The sequence below is a fragment of the Ixodes scapularis genome, unplaced genomic scaffold (assembly GCF_016920785.2).
Source record: "Ixodes scapularis isolate PalLabHiFi unplaced genomic scaffold, ASM1692078v2 PGA_scaffold1__304_contigs__length_218370807, whole genome shotgun sequence".
In the NCBI taxonomy this organism is placed as follows: Eukaryota; Metazoa; Arthropoda; class Arachnida; order Ixodida; family Ixodidae; genus Ixodes; species Ixodes scapularis.
In genome coordinates this window covers 117,276,891-117,301,950 of record NW_024609846.1, presented here as the reverse complement: position 1 = coordinate 117,301,950, position 25,060 = coordinate 117,276,891, and the positions used below count along the sequence as shown (strand labels likewise).

Here is a 25,060-nt window from a genome sequence, read left to right as displayed (position 1 = left end):
TGTGAATCTTGTAGTCTTTAAGGTCGGCTCCTATATCTCGGCGACTTGGCCATCCAATCGCACAAAATTCGCTGATACGTTGGCATTCCTTGTCCACTTTCTGCTCAGCAGAGATTTGCTTAAGGCTTGGCGGAGTCACCGGCAGAGATGACGTCACGTGGTCTACGAAGCCTCGGATCTCCTCGGCAAGCTCCGTCGTTCCAGGCCGTTGAACTGGAGACCTAGACAGGGCGTCGGCCGCGGTGAGATCCTTTCCTAGAACGTAGGAAATGGTATAGGTGTATCTCATGAGACGCATTCGCATCCTCTGGAGCCGTGGCGTTAAGTCGTCGAGTGTTTTGGATCCGAAAATTGAAACCAGGGGTTTGTGGTCAGTTTCGAGTTGGAAACCTCTCCCAATCAGGAAATCTCGGAACTTTTCACATGCCCAAACTAGGGCGAGGCCTTCCTTTCAATTTGCGCGTAGCGGCGCTCGGTGTCGGTAAGGACTCTGGATTAGGGGTGTGCGAATATTCGAAACTTCGAATACTTCGCGAATAATGCTTGCTATTCGATTCGATTCGCTTCGCCCTTTCGCTGTTCGAACTATTCGAGTTCTTCGAATACTTCGAAAACTACGAATAACGCGGAACTCATTGATTAGTGTCAACTTGCGGTCGAGTTCTCTGTTTTGTTTTTGGACTGCGCAGTATGGTTTCGAGCTTGGCAAACCTACACAACCAACCTAAGTATCTTTTTTTTTCTTTCTTTTTGTAGGAAGGATTGGAAAGTTATTTGCACGCGGTAGCGCGATTTGTCCTTTTCTTGCCGTGATGTCCGGATTGCAGAGTTGGCTAAGTGGTCGTGGTGCAAACGCTGCGATAGATAAGATGAAGGACTACGGTTAGCAACGGCACATGCATCGTCGCGACGTACCGCACGACATTTCGGGCGTCCGCCCGAGACGTCTTGTATACGTTCCTGTCCACATTCATTTTTAATGTAGCACAACCATATATTCGTGATTTCGTACCTACAGTGACTACAGTAGCCAAGGTGCTATGGATTCGGATATGGATATATGGCTCACCTCGGCTATCGGTGATATCTGGCTTGTGTTATTTTCCGCTTGATTTTCCGGTTTATCAGTTTGCCAGTATTCCTTTTGTTATTTATTTCTACCCGTTTTCAATGATAAAAGTGAGACTTCCTCCCCCCGCCAAAAAAGAAAACAAAAAAACATATTCTTAATTTATTGCATCTTTGTGGCGCCCTCTATGGACAGAACTATTGCACACGGAAAGAGATGGTGCATCATAGTCAGTGCAGTTGCGCTGGTTGCGCAGCGCGATCGCGCAATCTGAAACTCTGCTGTGGCCTGTCGACCTGCCTCCGCTTGTGTACTTCCGTTTACGTTCACGTGGTTGCGTTCACGAGCGTAAAAAGAGATCGCACAAAGTAGAGACGCGATCATCGACTTCGTATTGCGGCTTGCGGACCCGCCACCGCTTGTGTACTTGCGTTTACGCTCAAGTGCCTCCTTTCGTCCGCGATGATCTCCGACTGCGTTGTGGCTTGCCGACACGCCTTCACTTTTGCACTTTCATTTACGTTCTCTAACCTCGAACAAGGAATAGTATTTTACTGACTGATCTTTCTTCATCTGTTTTTTTTTTAACAGTCACATGTGGGACATTTTTCTTATTGCAATAAAAGTAACCTTTTCATAAACGTTTGTTGATAAAAAATTCCAGTTGTGTTTTTTTATTAAGCATTCTTGTTTAATTCACATCAAATAGAAAATATTTGTTTTCAAATATATCCTTATTTAAAACTACTATTCGTATTCGAAAATATTCAATTCGATTCGATTCGTAACCTTTATTATTCGATTCGATTCGCTTCGAAAGATTTTGATATTCGCACACCTCTACTCTGGATGCATACGCGACGACCTTGAAATGTCCGTTTTCCTGCTTTTGTCTCAGGACGGCACCAAGGCCGTACGACGACGCATCAGCCATGAGAACTGTCTGTTTGTTGGGGTCGTAGATGCCAAGTACAGGATCCGATTACAGGAGAGCCTTCCACTTTTTGAAGGCTTCTTCTTGGGGGCTTTCCCAGACGAAGTTCTGCTTCGACGACATCATTGACAACAATGGCCGCAACACTTCGGCCATGTTGGGCACAAATCTTGCTAGATATGTTGCCATCCCCGTCACGCGCCTCAGCCCTTTTTTAGAGGTAGGGTGGGGCATCTCGGCAATAGCACGACGTTTTTCCCTGTCGGGCCGCACCTCGTCGTTTTCAAGGATGTGCCCCAAAAACGATATGCTGCGCTTGCTGAACTCGCATTTGTCCTTGTTCAGGGTAACTCCGGCTGCTCTGAGACGATCCATCACTTGTCGTAGTCGTTGGTCGTGCTGCTGTCTTGTCGACCCCCAGATGAGTACATCATCCATATGGCAGACGACTCCATCCAGACCTTCCAGGATCTCAGCCATGCGTCGCTGGAAGTGTTCGGGGGCGGAAGAGATGCCAAACGGCAAAAAAGCAGAAGCGTCCGAATGGCGTGATGAACGTAGTCAGGAGCTTGCTGTTTTTGCTGATTGGGATTTGCAGAACCCAGACTTTGTGTCTATCTTGGAGAACATTTTTGCACCTTGTAGCATACCCAGAGTGTGTTCCACGGCAGGTATTGGATGCCATTCTCGCAGTATGTACCTGTTTAGTTCTGTGAAGTCCACGCAAATTTGGAGTGCCCCAGATGATTTTGGCACAACTACCATTGGCGCGCACCAAGATGTTGGCTCCGTTACTGGTGATATCACTGCTTCGTTCTGCATGCGTCGAAGTTCCTGCTTTGTTTTCTCGTACAACGGCAGGGGTACCCTCCGAGGAGACGTCAGCGATAAAAGGCTTAGCTTCTGGCTGTAGCTTGAAGTCGTTTTCATCTTTCAAGGTTCCTAGACCTTGGAAGAGGTCAGGGTACTCGGATTCGACGTTTCCTTTTTCGATAACGCCGATGCGTGCAGCGAGTTCAGTTAGAACATCAAGCTTCTCGATGGCAGGCTTGCCTAGAAGAGGTGACTTCAGGCTCTGAAGTACGTAAACTTCTTCGATGCTTGTTCGTCCGTTGAAAGTCATGTGCATCTAGGCCGTGCCGACAACGATAAGTGGCTTACCGTTGGGGCCGTCGAGGGGCCGTTTCGCTGGCTGGAGCTGTACACCTTCGAACAGATGGCGGAAAAGGCATTCTGGAAGCACTGTTTCATCCGCTCCTGTGTCGGCTTTAAATACAACTTCCATGTTATTGACGACCACTGTGACGTCCCAGTTTGGAGACCTTCCATGGCTTGTGAGACCCAGGAAGCCTGGTTCTTGCTCTTGAATGCTGCGTACAGCTGGCGCCGACCGACAGACGGTGGCGAAGTGTCCTTTCTTTGAGCACTGTCTGCAAGTAGCGTCTTTTGCCGGACATGCATTCTTTGATAGTCGTTCGCGACCACACCAGCTGCAAGAGCTTGTCTGGTTCTTGCCTTTTGGGACCTTTGCAGTCGTTGACGGTAGAGGGCTCGATGCACCAGCGAGGCTTTTTGCGAGGGTCTTCCGTGAGGACGGTCTATGTTTCCCAGCCCGCACGTTGTCTATGGTGACTTTGCTTAATGGCTCCTTGTGCATTACTGCTTGTTGCAGATGGACGGCCTCGTGTTGGCGTGCCACAGTCAATGCTTTCGTATAACTTAGATCCGCATCGAGCTGCAGTTTTTCAGAAACTTTCCTGTCTTTGAGGCCAACGACGAGCCTATCTCGGATTAGCTCCTCTCGAAGGACTCCGTAGTTGCAGGTCTCTGCCAGAGCACGTAAAGCCGTAACGAAATCTCTGACGGACTCACCGTCCTGCTGAGTTTGTGTGTTGAAACGTGCCCTTTCAGAAATAATGTTCCGACGGGGAATGAAGTAGGCGTCGAACTTGCTCAGGACTAGATCGAACTTCTTCTGTTCAGCATCACTCAGCTTGAACGTGTTGAACACCTCTTCAGCCTGTGTACCCATCAGGTAAACTAGTGTGTCGACTTGGCTGGCTTCTGGCCTGTCGCTCAGTCCCGATGCCGTGTGGTAGCGAAGAAATTGTTTCTTCCATGTAGGCCAATCATTGGGATTCGCGAAGGCAAATGGCCCCGGCGGCGTAATCTGGAACGATGTCATGGTCACGGGCGTTTTGTATCCCAGCTGCGGACCTGAAGCTTGGCTGTGGCCGGGTGTATCGGCGCTGTCAGCATTTGACGAATCTGAAACTCCAGCTTGAAATGTTGCCATTGCTAACCTTGGACGTTCGCAGGTTACCGGGAGGATACATCATCATCAGGTTGGCTCACTTCTGACGCCATGTTTTATTGGGTCTCATTTGAACCCTTTCGCATTTCTACCTTCTCGTTTTTACCTTCTCATTTCAACCCAGCGCAAAACAACTTTCGCGTTTCTCCCTTTCTCATTTAAACCGTTCTCAAAACAAACTTTCGGGTTTGGACCCTTCTCAAAACGACTTTTCTCATTTTAACCTTTCTCATTTCAAATTTTCTCAAAACATACTTTCTGGTTTTGAGCATTGTCAGAAAGACTTTTTTTACTTCAACCTCTCATTTCGAACCCAAATTAATCCAACATCATGATCTCGCAATCTTTCTGCGGTATTTATGGCGAATTCGGGTAATTAATTGCCTTTGAGCCCTTGCCTGTGGCACCCGCGACCAAAAACGCGCCAGCGGCGCATCACGTGACCCTCTCCACCCGAATGCAAAGCACAATGAACTGGCGTTTTTATTTGACTGGGTCGAGAGTGAGCTCTGTTAACTTCTTCGATCATTCTATGGTACCATGAGCACGCTGCATACGCCAACAACATAAACTACGACTCTTTGAGATGTGTGTAAACAGAAGCGGCTACACAAAACTTTTCAAAATATTGGCATTACCACAGTCCGTACAGCTGACAGAATATTAAAATATAAAATCAATGAAGGGGCAGATGTATAAATCAGTGTGGTGCTGCCCGCACGCGCGTCAAATTTCAATAAACTTCGTTTGGATTTTCGATTAACTGTTGCCACGGAGGCTTGCCAGCGTCACTTTCCATATTCTGTTTACTGTTAGTAGAGAGTTTTTGTAGGTCATTCCCATGACTCCGATAACGATACCCGATACTCCGCCACCGCCTCCCTTGCGCATGCATAGTATCGTTATCGGGGCTATCGGAACGATCTACTAAAACTCTCTAGTACCTTTATTGGGATCCTGTCTTCTCATTGCACCCACCCTCCTTGAAATTGTAATGCGTGTTCAAGTTTCAAACTACATCACTATGCATACTTTTTTTTTCAGTGGTGTAATAACTTGTTATTACATAGTTGTAAAATAAAGTGATGTATGATGCAGCCCGTGTCTCAGAGCAAACGTACCTTGCTCAGGCTGGATAAATTCTTCCAAAAATGTTGACTTTCTTTGAAACATAAATTATATTTCTCTTCGTTGTTTTCGCTATCTTGTCTCAGAGCACAAAAAGGTGCCTGTTCGATGGCTTCGTTTGCCACTCGAACCCGCTATTTGCCGCCTCAGCGATCATTGTTTCGTTTGGTTCCCTATCCCGATCCAGATGTGACGATACTGGATACAGACTGGCAGACAAGCTGCCCAACCTCTTGGAGCTCGGGAAAACTTCTGCTGGAAAATTGCCGGTACACGCCTGAGAAGCGCAACCCGAAAAGCTTGCACCCGCCAGCCTTTGACCACGCGAACGCCCTTGCCGAAGATATGGGAAAACTTTTTTTCAGGGAAAATGAACACCCGAATTGGCCATTACAAGCAAGAACACACGACTAGCACATTGATCCATCCGCTCCACACGACGACATCTAATGACATACAGCGACAGAAGAGAAATGAAGTACCGAATCTGCGCTAGCACTTTTGAAACCACGTCACCATGTGACCACGTAGCTACGTCAACAGACTCGGGGTGGCACGCAGGCATAAGGAAAATTGTTTCATGTGCTATGCAAGAGATGGTGCCGCTTCGCTTCATCTTCAACCTTCATCCTTAACTGTTTTTCCTTTCTCTATACCTCACTACGGTGTTCAAATGACAACGGGTTCAAATGAGAAAGGGTCGAAACGCGAAAGGTTAAAACGCGAAGGGCGTTTTGCGAATGGGTTCAGACGAAAGGGTTCAAATGAGAATGGGTTCAAATGAGACGGGTATAAATAAGAAAGGGTCGAAACGCGAAAGGTTAAAACGAGAAGGGCGTTTTGCGAATGGGTTCAAATGAGAAGGGTTCAAATAAGAATGGGTTGTTTCGAGATACACCCGTTTTATTCTGCGGGGCGCAGAATGAAAGACATAGTCGCTGTGGACTAGCAGGACAAAAGGGTTTATCTTACACTAAGGTCAGCAACGTATGTACAAAAAGAACACCAACCAGTCCAGCATGCCAAGCCATGCACAAGCCCGCGAGAGTCTCACCGCGCGTGAACAACCTCGACGTCTTTTTCTTACGCGCGTGAACTCCGACATGCTATATCCAACACCACTGAGTACCCCTCCCCCCCCCCTCCTCCTCCTCCTCCTCCTCCTCAAGAGGTGCACTCTAATTTGGTATTACAGGGTGCTGTAAACATCTTTAATTTTTGTATATGCGCCACTAGTGGCGACAAAATTTACAAGGGTGAGAACTGCAGAAGTAAGTAGTTTATCTAGGGACCGTGTAACTGCACTTGTCGGATAGGCCTACAACCCTTTAGATGTGCACAGAACTAGACTGAAGGTTCAGTGGTACTGGAGAATTGAAACAGCGGAAAGGACAAGAGATTGGATGAAGGAAGACACAGACACAGCACTATGTTCGACTTCCTTCATCCGGTCTCTCCGTCTCTTTGCTCCGTTTTAATTCTCAAGTATGTACCAAATCGCCCACGCTTCAACTTTAGTAAAGTTCTGTGGTATTTGTAAGATCAAATCCGCACTCTGCCTGTGAGAAATGGTCATTGATAACATTGTCAAAATTATTTCGAGCCCACGGTGGAACATTGGCGCGCAAGATATATGCCGGTCGGAAGTATTCTACAGCTTGCCGATAGGTGGCATCAGTGTTCTTTCGTCATAGGCAGTCGCACGTGGTTGCGACGAACTCAATTGCACCCAGACTTAAAGGTGTGGACAGGCCTCGAGACACTGCGCTTGTGTAAGACACCACTCACCCGGCCGCGCCTTCCTCTGCTCCCTCGACTGCCCGTTTGAGTCCAGGCTGTCTTTGCTCGAGGAGGACTTGATGCTGCCGGCCTTGCGGGCAATGGGACCCGCCTGGGACATCATGTTCTCCTTGTTGACTGGGTCAGAACGCCTGCAAGAGCGGCAACCAAGGACAATCCGACTTTGTGAGGTAGAGAGTGTCTACCAGTTTGCTTCTTCCAAATTCCTCGACTTTTACGTGACATCCCCGAATATTTTTATTGAATTCCCCGACCATTACAAAAGACGAAAAGGCAGAAGATAGGGTTGCTGAGGCCGTTACCGTTTAATTCGGCAAACCGGGTGGCGGCTTATGTCGCGTAGCGATGCCTCGGCAACTGCTGCCACTGAGCGCAAAGACCATCCACCGCACGTGCACACTCCCCACTTTGCCACATGTCGCTGCCCTGCCCACGTCGGCCATTTTTCCCGACTTGCCTAATTCTGACGATTTCCCCGACTTTTTTAAATGCTTTGAAAATCAGTGGCAATTCCAGGTTTTTGTGGTTGTAGACAATCGGAGAAAGTTGCAACCGGATTCGCAGTATTTGCACCTGTTCTTGTCGCCGCATTAAAGCCAGTGTTGAACGACATCGTACCACACATTCAATGACAGCCTTGGATTTAGTGGACGAGCTATCTGTCTTGGAGATGCATTTTGATCCTCTACTAATAAGCACATGTTTCCCCGCTCTCGCGACGGAGAGCACTAAATGTATTGAGGTGCACGTCACGTGGGGAAAAAATAAATCCCGCTAGAATCGTCGCTCCTGGGCAACGCTGGGCATCAAAGGCTTGTTAATTACCTCGCCAAGTGTATACCAAATTCCCTCAATTTTCCAGGTTTTCCCAAACTCTTTAGAATTCCACAACCGTACAAAAGGAGGAAAATCTGGAAAATAATCCAGGTTGGTCCAGCTTGTACTAAGGGAACACTTTTTTGGACCGTGACATTGTTGCTCCAGTATTTTTGCATTGAAAATACAACTGCAGCAAACACAAAACCAAGCGTACATCACAAACATGATTGAAGGATCCAATAGTTTGAAACCAGTGTAGGTCTGATGAACCAAAGTCTAACAGATGGTTACATGCATGTTGCATTTGCAGGGGATGGAGTTCCGGAGGCTGCTCTTATTTAATCAGGGGTGGCTAGCACTGTCCAGTGACATTTAGTGCGATGCAAAATGTTTTAAAATAAAGATATTCCCCTCACCACCCCCGCCACTGCTTGCAGAGTCCCATACTTCGCCGCATATCACCCCGCCACTCTCGCTGGTTGTTCTCACCGACCTCGCACACTTTTTAAATATTTCTCCGACAATTTCCTGACATTTTGCAGGGGCTTCAAAATTCCCCGTCAATTCCCGACTTTTCAGGCTGGTAGACATTTTGACCTTAGGGTAAGAGCACTAGGTCACTCAATACTCGGTAAGGCCACGGCGTAAGATATACAGGCAAGGACACGCAGCATGGCAAATGCTGCGACGCAATCAACCAAACTAGTCCGAATGGCATGCGTCCAAGTAGCCTACGCCGACAGTGTCTCGGACAACCAGAGAGTGCGACAGGGGAAAAAGATAAGAAACAAAAACAAACAAGTGTCTCATTCCCATGGCACCCAGGTGCGTGTACCCTCTGCTTGGCACGTCTACTCCGACCTTGACAGACACTGGCTTGAACACCACACCAGAGATCTCTGTTTCAATGCGTTCATAAAATGGTTCTTGCCACTACCGAGGCAAGAAACTAGGGTCAATGACGAAGCTGTGTCTGAGCAACATGCATTTTGTAAGTGGCAAGTTCTACATAACACGAAACACCAAGACACAACTGTAAAAACAGGCCCGACTCTCAAAGGAAAGTAGTGATAGGCCGAACTTTTGCCGAATCGAAAGTTCGGCGTTGAATCTTGGGATTCGGCAAAGCCAAACTTTTGCCGAACTTTTCTATAGATTCGGCAAAAATACATTGTTACCAGACTTAACGTTGATATTTTGTTTTTTCTGGTGAAAAAAGGTTTTGTTTCTTTTTCTTAAAGGGCCCATGAAACGATTTTTGGGTTGGGATAAATCATTGTAGATTGGGATTTTACTAATAGCACATCGTTCAGTGGACCAAAAGAAAAAAGGTAGAAAGTCAAAAGCCCGACTTTCAGTGCGAAAATTTGAAAACAGAGCGGACTATTTCGTACCTCCTCCCCTTCGCAACCTCTCTGCCTTCTCACTGTGATACATCCGCGGTCCCAAAAGCGCGTCATCGGGTCCAAACTGACGTCACACGCAACCGGACCTCACTTGTTTCCTTCACCCCTAAGCTGACATTGTGCTGGAAGCTATGCGCTTGCCGGACCAATCAGCCGCCTCCCTTTCAACTCCTGACTTCATTCTCTGCAGCCACATTTGCCACGCTCACGTGGCAAGTGTGGCTGGCCCAACGAGCACGTAGCTTCAACAGTACTGTCAGCTTCGGGATGAACGGGGTGGGGAAAGCAACTTTTGTCTGAATTTTGAACGACGGGCTAATCTTCTAGGGGGACAATGGCTCTGTCCGGCTACACAAATCAGATTCCGAGCTAGAGGGGCCTCCCTTCTTTTCATATTCTTTAACTGTTTGGTGGAATGGGCGATTTATGAGTTGAGGAGGAAAGCTAAACAGGAAAAAGTTTGAAAAGCGTTTCATGACCCCTTTAACTTAAATGCAACATGTAACGCATATTGACATACCGTAATATCCCGAGTCATCGCCCACCCCCCTACCGCCTGAAATTCGTTAAAAAAGTGGGGTGGGCCATGTCTCGGTGGGTGAGCACAAACACTTGAAAAAAAGCGGAAAAAACCGCCTATTTTTCTCTGCGTATCTAGCGCTGATGCACAAGAGATACGTCAAACTCAAAACTCGATTTAGTTTCATTGTTTTATAGAAAAAAAATGCTCACGAAAGAATATTTTACTATAGCGAAGTCCGTTGCTTGCATACGCGCTAGAAACACCGCCGATCTGCATATAGCGCGAACGTTTGTTCCGTGAAAGAATGTCACCACTATGTTCTCCTAGTTAGTAAAAAAAAAAGAAAGAAAAGTCTACAAGAAAATAGAAAAACCGACCAGGCGCAACGAGCGAGCGAGCGAGCGAGCAGACCAAAGAAGCGACCAAGAGCAATGCTGGGAAAGCGGGAAAGCCGGCGGTCGCGTTGGCAAATACTTTGGCGTCGGGCCAAGTCGGGCGCCTTGTCAATTGACCTTTTTCAGAGATCGCTGGGCGCATGCGCCGACTCTGAGAGAGAGGGAGGAAAGGGAAAGGCGCCATTTTTGGAGGCTCTTTCGTCCGCTCGGTCGCTCAGACAGTGCTGGTTAGGCTTGACTCCTCCGCTATTTGTGCGGCTTGGCTTCATAGCCGTCGTGCCTCACTACCGCGCAGCTGTAGGTTGTCCAAATAACAGCAAAAATGGTTCAAATGCAAGGCTTTATAGAGTTTCAGCAGCTTTTTGCGGGTGGTTCACGAAAGAACTCGATGTCAAACACCCCGCCCTTTTTGCACTGCTTTCAAAAGCCTATGACGCGAACCCCCGTGTCAGGTGGCCGGGTTATCATTGTGACGGAGGAACATTCTGCTTTTAATTAAAAGACAGTAAATGTGAACATGATGGTAAACCGGAAACTGGCGTAGGAAAACGAAAACGCAAAATGTGACAAAAAAATAAAAGAACAGGAAACGTCCCTTGAGACGTTACCTGTTTTTCTTTTGTGTTTTCCATTTCCTACCCCAGTCTCAGGTTCTACAATTGAAAACGAGCGAGTTGGTGAATAGGTACGAATACATGAAAGGATAAAACTTGAAGGAAATGGGGCTTCTTAAAAGAAGTCATCTTTCCGTCCCTGTGCTCGATGTTTTATCCTTTCATGTATTGGTATATCAAGTTTACCATCATGTTCACCTTACACCAGCTCGCCTACACTCTCGCTATTTTTCCGTTAACAGTAAATGTGCACGCGAGGTTGTGTGATGTAATCATGCCGTAAACGGTACTCAGGTAAAGAATAACAGGATAAAGCTTTCCCTCCTTCAGGCGTGCGCTATTCACATTCGCGTCTTGCCACGTTAAAAGAGCACACAAAAAAAAAAAAAACATAAAAAATATCAGTCACTGGCAAAACATTTAAAGCGTGCGAAACAAATTTAAGACTTACGGAAACAGAACCCTGATGGAATGCCTTGGCAAACAACTGTGAACTCCCCTGTTTGCTGGGCTCACTTTGTCGAAGGTTCGTAAACGTGCCGAATTTAAACAGAGATTGTTTCTAATATACCGTTCCTTATTTTTGACGGTGCAGGCAAGCCTTCGCGACATCAAGACCGCCCGGATTTCACACCTTCCGAGTTTGTTTACACATTCTCGTGCGTTCGCGTGGTTCACAGGACGGCGAAGAGACGGACGCAATAAGCTTGAATAACTTAACCGATCAAGGAGAGAAAAATCAGCTGTTTGTAGTGGCGGAGCTTTATAAAATAAGCTCACAAGCTCCGCACAAGGTAAATGGTTGGGTCGGTATCGAAACTGTTCACCATTAGTTTTCTTACATAACACTCTGCGACTCTGCCTTGAAAGCGAACCCCCTTTTTAGTAGCTTGTAAGACGCGACACCGAAGTGACGATTAAGTTACTCCGAGTCATTGAAGGTATAAAAACGAACGAGCTCCTCTGTATCGTAGACAGCAGCTTTTATCAATTTTCCAGGGTCGTCCTCAGCCATTTCGAAGAAAATATGCACGCGAAACGACGACGGAAAGACACTTTCAGAATGGTGAAAGACGGAACAACGCCACCAAAGAACACACGTAAACACATAGACCTGGATACACGCCACCCCTGCCGCGGACGACGGAGAGACGGTCCCGGAGCCACCAAAAGTGCTTCGAGCGATTCCCCCGAGGGCGCGCCACGATCGTGGCCAAACCATGAAAAAGGTCAATTGCAAGCCCTTGCGCAACTTTCTTGTTTGGTGCGTACATACGTGCGTCCGTGCACGGCGGGCTATCAATGCACGGTTGGGGCGCTCTGCAAACGTCTGTGTAGGACGTTCCAGCAAAGCTTTATTTACGCTTTGGCTTTGCCTAAAATATTGCACAAACGCGGTCGCGACGGGCGGGAAGAAGGAGCGTGTTCGCGGTGACCTTACTTCGGCGGAGACAGGCTTTGACCTAACTCTCCGCGGTTACATTAACAACTCTTATTTTGTTATCTCCATCGTTTTCTTTTCGCACGGATACACGACCACTTTGGGGTCGCTCACGGAGGAAATGCGTAAACAAAAAGAAGTGTCTTTCCCTCCATCGTTTTACTTTGTCACGGACGTCCTCGAACTGTAAGGTCCGCGGCCGCGTCATTCGGGTAGGATGAGTGTTCGCGGATCGCAGAGTCCGCGCTGGGGTATTTGAAGGGGTGGGCGATGACTCGGTGTTTTTTCGGAAATCGATATTGGCCCAAAAAATGGGGTGGGCGATGGCTCGGGGATGGGCGATGACTCGGGATATTACGGTAGTTATGACTAAATAGGGTGATATTCTACAAGATAATTGTATCGGTGTTGTTTTTGTGTGTTTATTGGCAATTTTAGTGACTCCTTGCAGAAGTGGTGCGACAACGAGGTTGGGTAAAAGTGAGCGTGGCGCAGACGCTACGAGAGTTTCGGTTTTGAGGCATCATCAGCACAAGCCTGCATGTCTGTGTAACATCAACCTCCTCGGTGTACATTGTTAAAATGAAGGCAATAACGCTGCGTTCTTGCTTTCTCTGGGAGTCACCGTTTTGTGCACGGAAACAAATGCAACGGTTGCTGAGCTTTCACCAGAAGAGAGAATAGTAATATTGTAAATATGCATGTTTTTCGATTTGAGTTACTTGACGTCAGCTTTGCATGAAAGTGTGCGTCCCATATTCGCAATGTCTCGTTTTTAACCTTTAAGATGCCAGTTTCTGGTGTTAGGACACACACAAACGTTTCGGAAGACGGAGAGAGTTAGGAATGGTCGGATGTGCAACATCGAGCATTATAGTTCTAAGTTTAGTTTTATGCAGATACATGAAAATCGTGAAATAACACTAATTGAAAAAGCATTATTACCTTGTTTTGGAACACACTACTTCTGAGCCAAAAACAGAATTGCTATAATTGTGAGAAGTGCTTTAGAGTAATTGTCGGCCAACGTTTCAATGTTTTAGAATGCACCGCATCATTTGTCACTGGCGCAGTGGACTGCGTAAATTACTGGTCGATCTTCTATTCTTGAGGCAGAAAATATTGACGAGAACCACACTCGCTCACAAACGCAGTTACTGTGTTGCCTAGTGCACACCACGCCGTAACCGCTGGTTGTACTACACTGCACGATGGTAACAGCACGACTGCACGGCGTTCATTTGCAATCCATGGCTCCGTCGCATTCTCGCGCGTGTGCAGACATTTGCCGAATTTTTGCTGAATCCTTGCTGAACTTTCCTTCAAAAGTATGGCATTTGCCAAACTTTGCTGAATCTGAAGTTCAGCAGATTCGGTCAGAAACGGGGCCTGCAACAGGCTACCACTAGCCACTTGTCGAAGAGCCCTCCGGTGGCGCCGCTCGCAGCCGATGCAAGGACATGACCTAGTCTGGCAACTCTGATGTGCGCGGTGTCCATACCTGTACCGGGTGTTTCTGCTAATACTTCGAAAAATCCTTATAAATAGAGTGTTTGAGAAAAAAAGTAAACTCTTTTCGGGAACAAACTGCCAGCTGGGGCAGGCATTAGGGATTGCAAAAGACTCCAATTAGCAGAACAATTACCAAACCATTCGCATTTTCGCATCGCCAGTCTCGCACCTGCTCTATGAGGTGCAACTTCGGCACATTCTCAAGCTTCCCACAAGCTTGGTCTTCCTAGAACTGACAGATTTATGGGCCTTCGATGATGTTGAACAAGCTTCTAATTGGAACTATATGTTTATTTGCATATTAAGAAGTGAATTAGTAAAATTTAGGCCATTAATCTGCTAACTGGGGTCGTGTATTTTTGCAACACCGAAGTCTATTGAGGGTGACAGTTTGTACCCGGAAATATATATTTTTTTCTTAGCCACTTTATTTGTAGGAGATTTTGAAACGATTCGCAGGAACACCCGGTGTACATCTCACACCGTAGATGGGCGGAACATGGGCGGTCAACCACTCACCCCACAGCCGTAGGTCTGTTGGAGCGGGCCCTGCCGGCGGCGGAGGGTCCTCGGGGGGCGGCCTTGGTGGCGTTGAAGATGTTCTCCTGCGCCTGGGCGCGGGCACGCTGCAGGGTGCTCAGCCCCCTCTCGGGCACCGCGCTGTTGCCCGCAGACCGTAGGGTGCCGCCCGCCGTGCGTGCATTGCGCATCATCTGGCTGCGCTCCGCCACCGTGCCCCGCTGCAGGGCTCTGCAAGCGCACCGAAGCGCATGGGCCATCAGGTCGACGCTCGGACCCGGTGTGGTGCCCAGAACGCGTCTCCGAAAGGTGCGTTTACCACGTCCTAAAAAGTGGTCCTTCGATTTCTGCCCGACGTCGTTGTAGAAGTGTCACGCCATCGCCGGCTGCAATTCTGGCGGCGGTGGTGAAGCAAAAATGCACGTGGCAGGCGCCTGTTCCGCTGAGAGTTCCAGCTTGACGGTTCGCAAAAGCTTCAGAAGCCAGAAGATGGGACCGCGTGACGACAGCGACGCTTGTCCTGCTTTTCGCCTGCCTTTCTACGACCAACCGCCAGGATCGCGACATCTGGCAGCGTGACACTCCGGCTTTTGCAACGTCGTTTGTTGCCTCTCCAGGACCACTTTGGACGCGCACGCGCAATGGGACACCAAACACACCGGGCGGAAATGCGTCCTATGCACCATAGTCCAGGAAAACGAAGCGAAACCATAGTATTGTATTTTTTGGACTATATGTGTTCCAAAGCTTAAAATTTTAAGTGGTGAGAACTATATAATAAAGGGCTACACAATTTTTTTTTTTTTCGGGATTGTTAATTGTGACGAGATGGATATTGTGGATGACAGATTATGTTAATGATGATTTCTGTATGATACATACTTTTTTGTGCGCTAATAAGGCGGGCGTTTTTCAAGTGCGCTGTGCGAGAGAATTTTTTTACAAGCAGAATGTGCACCAGGTGTGGACTATGTCCAAGATATGAACTATCTAAGAAACAAAAACAAATTTGCACTGAAATTTGCTTCTGTGGGCTTCATGCCGGGTGCGGACTATAGTCCAAAAAATATGGTACTGTCGGAACGAAATGAATTGCAAACGCTAGAACGAACGAGTGACCTTCGATACATGCTGCGCTATCTGGGGGTCGATAAAACTGCGGAGAGGAAGGGGACAGCGCAGGTATGCACGTCCTGAGAGAGCGCACTCTTCCGCAGTTTTATCAGCCTCCGGGTATACGTCAAACGCCGCACATTCCGGCGTTCGCGTTTATTCCGTTCTGATAGTACACGGGACAAAGAGGTGAGTAGCACAGCAGAACGTCTTCATCGGTAAACTAACGTGTAAAACAGGGATCCCCAAACATGTTTATCTCGAGGAACACATATCTGCCTTGGCTGATAACCAAGGAGCCTCTGCCAGTCTCGACATTGGTGCGGTAAAGCTGTGCAAAAGCCTAAAGACCTCGTAAACACTAATACACACACTACACTTGGTCCACCCCCAAGTTGACAATGTGAAGAAAGCTTAACATAAGTTGAACGTTTGAACGGAGACTAAATAAATGTTGTTGAGAGTTGAAAGAGTTGTATCGTCTGTGTGCGTCCCGAATTTGTGTTTATTCTTTCCGGTTGTTTATGAAGAAAGTTACTTGATCATTGGACCAGTCACACGTCCTTTTTTCACCGTGTTATCACACTCCTGCCCATATCCATGTGCAGAGAGCAGGGTTGTGTAATTAAAAGGAGGCAGTGAATTGGTCTAGTAAGTGCGTAGCTTTCACCGTGCTGTCAGCTGAAGGGTGAACGGAGTGTTTAGCTCATGGTTGTTACACATCAATGGGTGATTCAGCTCTGGTAAGATAGTGTTGTGAGGTTGGCGACGGTTGAGGAAATTTGGGAGCTCGGCGAGCTTGTGACGGTACTCAAGGGATCACCTGGGTCCCTAGAAACCCAGTGAAAGAAACTCATGTTGTAAAAGATGTGACAACTTAGAGGTGACGTTAAATATGAGACAAAGTGTTACCAACTGTTCCAGTGCCAGCCTGGGTGGCAGAAATGGCAAAATTAACTGGATCACAAACATATATGCCAAAGATGACAGTTGATAGTGTTTGTTATAGCAACCCTTTAAATATTATAAAGGTAAGTAAAGTAAAGGTAAATATTGGGGGTTTAGAGGCCAAAACCACACAGGGCAGCTGGCAAGACCCATTAAAGGACCAAGAAATAATGGGGAACGTCAGGAAACCTTTCAACATGCAACCATAAACTTCAACGGCGCCACCTCTGCTATGAGCTTCAGTCAACAAAAATAAGTGCTGGTAGTGCATACCACTGTCAATAATATGTGGGCGAGCACTAGTGCACAAATTTCTTTCTGACAAGAAAAAATGAAACCATTCTGATCTAGAGCAATGTGAGGTGCTTGAAATAAAATGCTTGTCTGCACCTTGTTCCAGTGACCCTCTGCTCAACCACCGCCAAAGCAGAAGAAAAATGTGTCTTCTGTCATTGGAAAACTGCAAGTGCCAGATAAGCACGAGATGACTATAGTCCTTTGCAACCTAAGAACGAAGGGCGAGAGTAAGACGGGCCGGGGAGGAGGAAGCAGACGAAACGCTGGAGAAGAGAGGGGGAAACCTTCTCTCTTTAGCGTTCCGTTTGCTTCCTCCTCCCCGGCCCGTCTTGCCCTCGCCCTTCGTTCTTAGGTTGCAACGGACTATAGTTAGATTATTATGTGCAACTAGGTGAAAGCTAGATAACAGGATTTCTGCACATCCTACTGACTTCCCACGGTCAGTTTAATACTCGTTTCACTATTATACAATTCAGAAGCGACGGCATTCACAAATTCACAATTAAATTACCCGAGTAAAAAAAGGGGGGAAAAAAAGAGAGGAGGAGGATTGGGGGGGGGGGGGGGGGGGGGGGTCCACTAATGAAAATCTGGCATATGGAATCCAAACACGACACCCCAGGGGGTAAGAGTTGACAGGAGAAACGATAACGATACCTGGAAAAATCAAGCAGAAATGTCGCAATTGCGCGATTTTAATACCTCCTCCAACTAAACACCGCACCTATGCGCGATTACCATCTCAACGACAACGAGCGAAGTAGCGATCGTTTCCCGTTTCCCCCACCATAGAGTATATAGGAGGCTATGCCCCCACTCTTGCACCCAACCCTTCTCAAACGTGCTGGCAGCTTGCCAACGGTGCATACCAAAACTCGTAAAAGAGGCGTAGGCGAAGAGAAGAGTAGTAAAAAATAAAGAAAGAAAAACCTCCGCGAGAATGAACGGGCTCAACGAACTTTCATGCACGCCGAGAGCGCATGCTTTGAAGAAGCACCGTACGCAAACGGTTCGCTGGGCAGGCAACGGTATTCCGCCGTCCGCGGCACATTTTGAGCACTTGTCAAAGAAACCGGTCGGAATACTTCGAAACCTCGCAGACGCTTATAAGAGTATAGATTTAAGCGACGTGGATGAAAGGCGGAGATTTAGACGAATTGTGCAGGGCTTGAGCAAAGGTCATCATTCTCTCAACGAACACGAAGCTTCTGTTGTAAACACGAAACGATGATAGACGACGAAAAAAGCACTACGAGTTGTTTTTCTTTTTTCTTTGCTGCACATGTTTCTGCTTGCATCAAGCTAACGCCCGGCATATTTAGCTGGGGGCGAGAAATAAATAAATGGGGAAAATCGCTCGTCTAGCTGGCATGCACACCCGAAGTAAAGGCTGGGTTCTTACTTGGCATTTGTTTTCGGGGGGGTATCCGGTAATGCAAAGCAAACAAAAACTCCTTATTTTCCCACAAGAACAGAGCTTACGTGCTGGGTAGCAAACTCAGGCCCAAGTTTTCAAGAGAGACACTGGTCGCGAAAGTTCGAAAGCTTAACTGTCAGCCCAAGAAACCGTCGGGAAACGAAAATAATGTAGGTCATTCGCAGCAGACGCTGGAGCCAACGGCGCTGCCGTTTCACCGCTTGAACGTACGGCTGACACGGTTCATGCACATGCAGCCTATTCACTGGAGCCCGCTTGGGCGGGCAATTTCGGCGACGTAGCACAATTTGAGAGCAAAACTTCGCGACAAACAACAATCAAAAGCCGAGTGCGCGCATTTCGGACCAGTAAGCCTAGCGCGGCAACTGAATAAACAAACATAAAACCAGACGGCAGGCCAACGGCGGCGCCAACATAACGATTTCGCGAGAAAGATTTTATAAACATTTCCACTAATATGAGAATCTCAGAAATTGTGCACGTTTAGTTTTAATATAATTTTGCAATTGCGTTATTACATTTTGCTATTTTAGAAAAAAATACTAATAGTAGAATTGAGGGAATTGGGTGGTATTTTGCGTCCCCTAGCGGCTTCTAAGGTCGTGCGTATTTTGTCATAGCTCTTTTTCACACTTTCTGCTCACGCGCGAAAATTGTGCTTCTTCCACCTTTTTCCTCAAACTACGTTCACAACTCCATCTTCACTACCAGTAACGTTGACTACCACCAACGTCCTTCGTCGAAAAAGGGAGAAGAGCTCACCAGAGGAAAGCTCGCCAGAAACTGGGGCAGAATAGGGGAAAAGGAGGAGGGAAAGGGGGGGGGGGGGGGGGGGGCGACCGTTTTCTTTCCTCCTTAATTCCCCAAAATCGACTTTTTAAAAATAAAATCAGTGATAACGCCAGCCAAAAGTTTAGTTTTTGGTGACATAGCAAATATTGGGTCAACAAAATAGGTCTGGGCAACATTTCGGCCGTACGTCATACCTCAGCATACTCCCCACCCTCTGCCAGCTGAATGCCAACCGCACCTTCCAGTCCTGACCCATAGAACCGACCCTGACCAGATATAAGCTCACCAGAAAAAGTTCATCGGAGAAAAGCTGACCCACTTTTGTGCACGTCCGAAGAAAAGCTCACCTTGAATTAAATGGTCGTCATCCATTAAATGTCTATAATTGAAGAAGTTAAAAATTTGCCTCCCTATTCTAGGATTACATATAACATTTTAGAGCAGCTAAAAAGCTGCATGCGCGATACATGTACAGCTACATGCAGAAAGATTCAGCCCTCACTCCGCTTTCATCTAGTCTGTTTTCTCCTTGACTTTGCCATATATAATTCTGATACAGCGTGGTTGTAGAAAATATCAACTTATTTTGTCAGATCAAAATAGCTTCGAATTGAAGCGTATTGGGAGCGTGCGACACCTAAAGGGAGTGCGCCGATCCAACTGATGTTCCCGCCAAATGACTCTGCTGAGAGCCATACCACGGCACCGCTGTTTTATCGCATGCTTCCCCATTAGCACTCCCCAGCCTATCAGATTGTGGCGTCACTCATTACGAACGCCGAAGATTGAATCAAGCAGCAAGAAGCACAAACATAATAAGCCCTGCTGTTCTCACTGACAAGGTAAAAACGGCAGGGCATGGCTTATTGTGTTCATGCTTTTCTCTGCCCGATTCATTCTTCGATGTTCATAATGAGTAACGCCGCAATCTGATTGGCTGCGGAGTGGTAATGGGAAGCACGCGACAAGACAGTGGAGCCGCGGTCCGGCTCCCAGCAGACTCATTTGGCAGGAACATCAGTTGGATCGGCACACCCACTTTAGGTGTCTCATGCTCCCTATACCTTCTCAAATAAATTGCGAAATATTAAGAGAATTTCATTTATTGATTTACTGAAGTTCAAGCTTGGGCGAGTTGGTACGACCCCCCCCCCCCCCCCCCCATACCGGAGAATTAAAACAGCGCAAAGGATGAGCGAACAGATACAGTGCTGAGTCTTCACTGTTTGATAACATATATAAAGTAATTTAACACATAACAATCCAGGAACAACTAAAGTTCACTGCACTGGTTGTATTTTCCCATACAATCCTCTATTTCCCATTCAGTGGGAAAACTTCATTCACTTTCGTTGTGCAACCCAAAAGGTGTATGGTACTCTTTTACATACAAACATATATTGCTCTGCTGCAAAGTGCACCATCAATTCATACTTCAGTTAAATTAAGGTATTGCCATTGAGTGAGGGCTTGATTGAGATTAGTCGACGAGGATTTTTTTTGTATTTGTTAAAAGGCCGGTGAGCTTTTCTCTGGATACGACGGTTTTGCGGTGAGCTTTTCTACGCCGCTTTCCCTCGTCAAAAGCAGGAGTTTCCAATAACACATTTTTAATGCACGTAGGAAACTTTAAATATCCCCGCATGAACTGCATGCATACACATCTATACTCCGTGTCACTAATTGCGTGCAGTGCAAGCGAAGGCAACGCCAGGCGAAGAGAGAAAGGGCGAGCCCTAAGAAGGTGAGACTGGAGAGGAGGGCAGTGGAGGGCGAGCGGAGAAAGGGAGAGCACTAGGAACGTTGGAGAGAGAAATTTCTCTCCTCCCCAGTCTTCCTGGTGCTTGCCCTTACTCCCCTCGCCTGGCGTTGCCTTCGCCTGTTCTGCATGCAGCTAGTGACACGGAGTATAGTACTGGTTTCTCTTTCAGGATGTACCAAGTCATGTGCGATTTTTATCGAAGGACTTTAGTTCTACCCGCTATGACGAATGATAGAAATCAACTGTTTGACACACCATTTTGTAGTATTCCAGTATTCCTGTTTCAAAGTCAGGATGAGCAGGTTCACACATTTAGGGAGAGAACATAGAATCGCGAGTTACTGCCTTCCTAGCTTTCGCTTATGTTCTCCCCTTAAATCTATGAATCACCTGTTGTGTTTTCTGTCCTGTGTGGCTGACTGGCAGGTACAGAAGTTAAGGTATCTCGCCCCCCCCTTCTAGCTTCGTAAATTACCTAGGGCAACATATCGGTCTTGCAAATAGTGTTATTATTACCCGAAGAAGGCATAAAATAACATTTACACCCAGCCTCTTCATTCTTCCCTGAAATGAAAATGTGTAGGTAATCTAGACCAGGGGTCTTGAAACTTTTTGGCTAAGGGGCCGGATGGAGGTTCTGTCTCCGTCTCGAGGGCCGGAAATATAAATGAGCAGATGTAAATGAGGAAAATCTAAATAAATAACCCTAGATATCTAAGCATTTAAATATATAATATTTAAAGTTAGAGTAAACATGAAACAAAAAGATTCTAAGGTGGATGAGTGCATTCACTTTGTTATGAAATTTAATCATTTAACTGCGTATTACTTCACACAATAATTGAAGCCCAGAAAACATACCAGCCTAAACCAGAGCGCAAAGGAACTTTGGCACGTTCACACGGGGCAGAAGACTAGTGAGAACGATATAAGTTATGCTGACAATATTTAATAGCTACGACACTGTGCATCAAGCACAATATACATAGGGACGTAAATTAATTTTAACGTACTTAGTTACCCAGATATGGAACAGAGGACTACGAGTGAGGATTCTGCTAATGACAATGTCCAATTACTAATATGACCAGAGGACGCGCCTTACGGTAGGCAGTTTTCTCTTCTTTTTTTTTCTGGTAACTTTGTTTACGCGGTTGGTGCGTGCTGCGGCACCATTTTACACGCGCTTATTTTATCGCCAGTAACAGCGGGCGTGCTAAAAGCGGGCCATGGGCCGGTCTCCATTGGGAGGACTGCAGCCAGCCACGGGCCGCTCGGAAGACCTCCGCAAGCCAGATTTGGCCCGCGGGCCGGGGTTTAGGGACCCCTGATCTAGACAATGGAATTTGGTCTCCAATTCATGTCACATCATTCTCTTTGTACCACGAATACTTACATATTTCTGCAAACTCTGTCACCATTATTGCCTTGGGATATTCCTAAGAGTTTCCGAATTTGTACCAGTTGCTTATACTCAGTTTCACCTTACGATAGCCCAGAGCGGATGCTGCCAATCGTCCTAACCAATCCAGCGCTGTGAACGTGTCACGCAACTAGGCGCCTTGCGCCCCCCCCGAAGGTCACGTGAGACTCACACGGCATGGGATTGGCTTCAAGGGCTCGTAGCATCCTCTGCAGTCCATCACAAGGTGAAACGGAGTGGTCTTGGACAATTTTAGCAGAACACTATTCCAACTATAATCGTTGACAAATTAAGAGTTTAGAGAAAGAAGCTCCTCCCACCTCTTTCCGCTTTGGCAAAGCGAAGTTTGGAAAGGAGGCAACCTCATCTTCAGAGTTTGCTCTGCTAAAGTGGAAAGAGGTGGGTGGAGCTTTCCCCAAACCTCTCAAGCCGACAAATTGTCAGTGTCCTTAACGAAAAGGCAGATTACAACACCGAGTTTGTACTTTAAACTGAAGAGTAGATTGGAGGATACCATTCTCTGCTACATTATTCTCTTAGTGTGCTTATGCTGTTAGTCGTTCCAATAACTGGGTGCTGCCCATACACAATTGGTTTGTTCTTGTTCTAAAAGAGCGACAGCAGGGCATCACACTGCTCAAAGACCTCCACTACAATTATATGTTAAGTAAAGAGTGCAATATTGTACTGTTGCCCGACTGCCATGGCAACTGGCGATGCCATAAGCAAAACATCGCAGTGACTTATGAATGCAGCAGCGCTAGCACAGACCAGTGACAATAATTAGAGCTGTTGGGCATGCCGTCGTCATCGGTGCTAAATCTGTAACCGCTACAATGCTTCTCCCATTTGTACCTCTACACAAAACGTGTGAGAAGAAACAAATATGGCACCAGGACCATTTTGAACTGCCATCTCTCAGAGGCAATGTCTCCTACTCTTCTGTACACTTAGAAATCATACATTTGTGTTTGACTGACTGAGTGTTGTGAGCTCTCGCAAGTTGCTACCACTTAATGCACTAAAACACTTTTTACCTGTGCAGATTTTTTTTTTTTTTTTTTTTTTTACTTTTTATGCAGCATGCTTTTACCGTGTGCTCGAAATAATTCCAACAATGTTATACGAGACTATCATTCATAGACAGTGCGCAGGTTTGAAGTCTGGTTATAAACAGGTTGGAAGTGGTCCACGCGTCTACCCGAGATAACTCCAGCGTTTACAATACATCACAACGCATTCGGACATAAATGTCAGACCCAAATGTGCGAACCGGCCTTTACACCAGGTGACTGGCAACGGCAGAGCGAAGGCAGCGAAGGCACAGCACTGGGGCATGACTGGGGTAACCGAGCCGTTGTCAAGCGTCAGGGTGAACATGGCCACGTGCCCGCGGACGCCTTTATCGCACATGAAGGGGTATTTACAAGCATGAAGGGCCGACTACCGAGCGCTACGTGGCAGGCCTCTCGTCACCCCGAATGGCCCTGTACTTGGCCATTTCGGTGGGAAACACCTTGCTGAGCTCGAGCAGGAGCAGTGCCTTGAAGCGTCGGTAGGACTCGATTTTGCCCTTGACCTGCTCGTTCTTGGCCAGCGCCTTCTCCATGCAGTCCTTGGTGAAGAGTTGCGGGTTGCGACCCTGATCGATGTAGTCGAACACTTCGAGCGGCACCTGGATGTCCTGCACCTGCGGCTTGCACTTGTCCACTTCCTGCATCAAGGTCACGATGTGGTTGATCTTCTGGTTGAGCGTCGTCTGACCCTGCGGCTGGAAGTCGCTCACGATGATCCCTAGCTGCCTCACGTTCTCGATGAACATCTCCAAATTCGTTTCGAGAGCTTCCAGAGGCGAAGACATCGCGGCTAGTTGTTCACAGGGAATCACAGTGAGTGAAAAAGAGCCAAGGACCTATGCGCAGTCCCGAACTGAACCCGAACCGCCGAGCTGCTGTTGTCGCCGTTGTCGCTGTTGCCAGCAGTTGCCAGTAGTTGCCAGTTTCTGCCGTTGCGTCAGTTGTGGCTCGCAGTGGCTCTGGCTGCTCTGGCCTGAAAGGTGGCTTCGGCTTCGGCTTCGGCTTGTTTTCGGCGGCTTTTTTTGTCGCTTTGATATTAAGCCGTAACCACAGCCTCTTAAAACTTACTTTGTTTGGGTTTCGATTCTCTCACAGCACGAACGCACAAGAGTTCGACGTGCGTGTTGACGTATTTACTAATTATATAAAAGCTAAACATAAAGGAGGGGCGAAGTCGGATATTTACAGTATACTTGGGCCAAAAATATCGGGTTTTTACAAATTCTAAAATAAATTTGTGTTGGTGTTTGGCGTAAAACACTGAATCTATGGTGTACAATTCTTGGGTGCTGGAAGAAGCGTGTGACAGGCAGTTGGAATTTTTTTTTGTGGTCAAGAATCAAGGATTGTTTCACCAGGAATGGTAATAAAATTATATCTATTTACGTACAAATAAATTATTATAGCGCAAATGATACAATAGAGTAGAGTAGGAAATTAGAGCAGACAGGGCGCCTTTCTACTCTCTTGTTATTGTCTCATTTGCACTATTTTATTTGTACCTAAATATACACCAACTAGCCCAGCAACGTACTTTATTTTATTTACTTAGATACAGAGGTACAATAAAATATAATAATATGAGCACGTTTTTTTAAACCGACACAATAAAAGCGAAATAGCACATCAAAAGGCATCCTGTTCGTTTTTGTTTTTACTGTGTATATATATATATATATATATATATATATATATAATATTTAGCGCGATGTAGTTTGATAGGAACAATTGATCATT

General features: G+C 46.7%; 2 protein-coding genes across 6 annotated transcripts in view; both read right to left on the bottom strand.

Annotated features, from left to right (window-relative positions):
• The window catches only part of LOC8038566 (cytospin-A), a 67,600-nt gene that overhangs the window by 40,844 nt on the left and 1,696 nt on the right, over positions 1-25,060 (bottom strand). For 2 of the 5 annotated variants that reach the window (XM_042290899.1, XM_042290901.1), the window contains exons 1-3: positions 18,315-18,622; positions 14,475-14,705; positions 7,234-7,376 (exon numbers count right to left, since the gene is read on the bottom strand). In XM_042290899.1, coding sequence (XP_042146833.1) covers positions 7,234-7,376; positions 14,475-14,668 — 337 coding nt within the window. In that variant the 5' untranslated portion in view covers positions 14,669-14,705; positions 18,315-18,622. Of the gene's footprint in view, positions 1-7,233; positions 7,377-14,474; positions 14,706-18,234; positions 18,646-25,060 lie in introns of those variants that run through there. The other 3 variants (XM_042290902.1, XM_042290900.1, XM_042290898.1) reach the window with 3 other exon arrangements.
• Positions 23,294-24,269, bottom strand: LOC8038567 (mediator of RNA polymerase II transcription subunit 10). The gene has a single exon (XM_002412720.4). It carries the CDS (start codon positions 24,106-24,108, stop codon positions 23,701-23,703), a length of 408 nt encoding a protein of 135 aa, XP_002412765.1. The 5' UTR covers positions 24,109-24,269; the 3' UTR covers positions 23,294-23,700.